Source organism: Empidonax traillii, unplaced genomic scaffold (assembly GCF_003031625.1).
Source record: "Empidonax traillii isolate 1590-97213 ecotype Southwest subspecies unplaced genomic scaffold, ASM303162v1 scaffold1531:size105035, whole genome shotgun sequence".
Lineage (NCBI taxonomy): Eukaryota > Metazoa > Chordata > Aves > Passeriformes > Tyrannidae > Empidonax > Empidonax traillii.
The window spans coordinates 85,015-87,702 of NW_020956724.1; the positions used below are offsets into that span (position 1 = coordinate 85,015).

At 65.3% G+C, this 2,688-nt stretch overlaps 1 protein-coding gene across 1 annotated transcript in view; it reads right to left on the bottom strand.

Annotated features, from left to right (window-relative positions):
• Window positions 1-787: 787 nt before the first annotated feature.
• OTUB1 (OTU deubiquitinase, ubiquitin aldehyde binding 1) overlaps window positions 788-2,688 on the bottom strand; it is a 3,886-nt gene continuing 1,985 nt past the window's right edge. Inside the window, exons 5-7 of the mRNA XM_027907719.1 lie at window positions 2,523-2,607; window positions 2,050-2,244; window positions 788-1,091 (exon numbers count right to left, since the gene is read on the bottom strand). Of these exons, the coding sequence (XP_027763520.1) occupies window positions 894-1,091; window positions 2,050-2,244; window positions 2,523-2,607 (478 nt within the window). The 3' untranslated portion in view covers window positions 788-893. The remainder of the gene's footprint in view (window positions 1,092-2,049; window positions 2,245-2,522; window positions 2,608-2,688) is intronic.

Here is a 2,688-nt window from a genome sequence, read left to right on the forward strand (position 1 = left end):
TTGGTTTTAAGGGGGGTCCCGAGGATGCGGTGGGGGTCAGGGAGCCCTTACCGGGTCGGTACCGGCGCGTGCGGGCCCAGCGGCGGCGGCGGCGGCGGCGGCGGCTGCGGGCGTGGGAAGGCGGCGGCGGAGGGGGGGCCTGGGGGGGGCCGGGCCGGACCCGCCCCCCCGGTGAGGGGAGACCCGGCGGGGCCTGGGGGAGGCCGGGCCGGGCCCACCCCCCAGTGCGGGGGGACCCGGGTCTGCGGGTGCGTGTGAACGTGGGCCGGGGGTAGAACTCGGGGGGGCGGTGCATTGGCCCATCCCCCTTCGGTTCCTGGGAAGGAGGTGTGCGGGGAAGGGGGGGGCATTCACACCGGGATCCTCCTTCCTCACACGAGGGGTCCACCGTTCCCCGCTGGTGCCTTCGTTAAGAGGCGAGGGGGTGTGCGAATTTGGTGGTCTCTGGGGGGAAGCGGGGGGTTTCTATGTTCTTTACAGCTCAGAGGTGGAGGGTCCTGCAGCCAGGGCAGGCCAAGACCTAGGACACCCCCCCGCACCAGCTGCCCATGCTGAACCCTTTATTGGGTCCCACCGCCCCCCCCCAGCCCCAACCACCCCTACCCTAAGTACCCCCCAAAAGGGCCCGTGACTTCCTTCCCCCCCAGTCCAACTACTTCCTCAGCCCCAACTGCCCCCCAGGGGGGGCAAACCTCCCAACACCCTCCCACCCCTTCACCTGCCTCTAGGCAACCCCTCCATGCCCCCGAATCCCCCATCCCAAATAAACATGCTCAGCACTGGGGCCGCATCTTTATTGGGGGATGGGAAGGGGGTTGGGAGGTCACAAGAGGGCCTGTGGGGTCAGGGCCCCACGGCTGGGGGGTGGCACAAGGCCCCTCATGCCAGAGGGGTCACTTGTAGAGAATGTCGTAGTGGCCAGGGCGGTAGAGGAGGCAGACACGGGGCTGCGAGCCCTCAGGAAACACGTGCGGGTTTGTGGCGCCGCCCTCGCCCCGGTCCATGTATTCCACTAGGATGGAGACGTGCAGCGCCCGCGCCAGCGCGATGATGTGGATGTGGTCGCTCTCCTTGCACATGGGCTCCACTTCCTGCGGTGGGACGGGGGCCATGGGTGTACAAGGGGCACGGGGGGAGCCGGTGGGCACACGAGGAGGCGCGAGGCTGCGCGACACCTCATGGGGGCTACGGGGAGCCGTTCGAGGCCGGGGGACCACGTGAGGGGCCGGGGGGCAGTGCGAGACCATGCGAGAGGCTGGGGGGCAGCGTGAGGCCAGTGCACACGTGAGGGTGACTGACACCACACGAGAACCTTCACAGATCCCCTGAGTGGTGCGACAGGCTCTGTGGGGCCCAAGTGGCACTCGTGTGAAAATGTGTGAAGCTGAGAGGGGCCCTAGAAGGTGCTGGGTAGCCTGTGTGAGGCCACGTGACACCCTGTGAACCCTGCATGAGTCCTGCGTGAGTCCCACACAGCCTGCGTGAGCCCCAGGAGCCCACACGAGCCCCTTGTGAGGTGTGAGTTCTCTGAACCCCGTGCCAGCCCCGCGTGCCCCAAACCTGCTGGCAAAACTCCCGTGTGCCCCGTGCCAGCCCCATGTGCCCCCATGCCCCAAACCTCCTGGCAGAACTTCTGTGTGACCCATATGTCGCTGCCACGGTGACAGAACTCCCATGTGCCTCATGCCAGCCCCGTCTGCACCTACTACGATAACAGAAACCTTGTGTGCCCCACATGCCCCATACCTGCTGATAGAACTGTGTGCCCCCCTGTGCCCCATACCTGCTGGCAGAATTCCCATGTGCTCCTGCTGATAGAACTCCCACGCGCCCCGTGGAAGCTCCACATGCCCTGCGTGCCCTGATGCGATGACAGAACTCCTGTGTGCCCCACATGCCCCATACCTGCCGGCAGAGCTCCCGTGTATTCCCTGTACCCCTGCTACGGTGACAAACTCCCACGTGTCCCACGCCAGCCCTGTGTGCCCTAAGGGCATGTGTGCCCTTGAACTGATGACAGAAGTCCTGTGTACCCCACATGCTCTATACCTGTTGGCAGAACTCCTTGATGCTGCGGCCACCCTCGAGGAACTGCTCAAAGAAGCGGCGGTGGCGCTGGAGGCAGCCCGAGGTCAGCAGTCGCAGGTAAACCACCAGGTAGTCCGAGGTTGCCGGTTCGTTGAAGGCCGCCAGCAGCTCTGGCAGCGGCACACGGCGCTCCACACGCTCGATTAGCTCCATCAGCTGCAAATGGAAAGCACAGATGCGTATTGGGGCACACACACACACATGTGTGTCAGGGACACGTGCACACGTGTGTGTCATGGGGGACACACACGTGTGTCACAGAGGCAAACACCCAGGTCAGGGGCGCACATTCGTGAGGGGCACGCACACACGCGCTAGGAGCACAAACAGGATGCGTGTGTGTCAGGTGCACGCACGTGTGTCGGATGGCACACACCAGGGCCCATGCCAGGTCACAGGGACACCCATTCACCCCGTGTGCTCCCCATGCCCACCGTGTTGTGGAAGTCCTCGATAGTGAACTCAGTGAAGCCTTGTGCCACCAGCTCCTCCTTGCTGCGCGCTGACACCTCCTTGAACCTGGGGGGACATTGGGGGCCCGGGGAGGCTTAGGAGGCTCAGGGGGGACCCAAAGGGGTTTGGGATGGGGGGGGGGGGGGG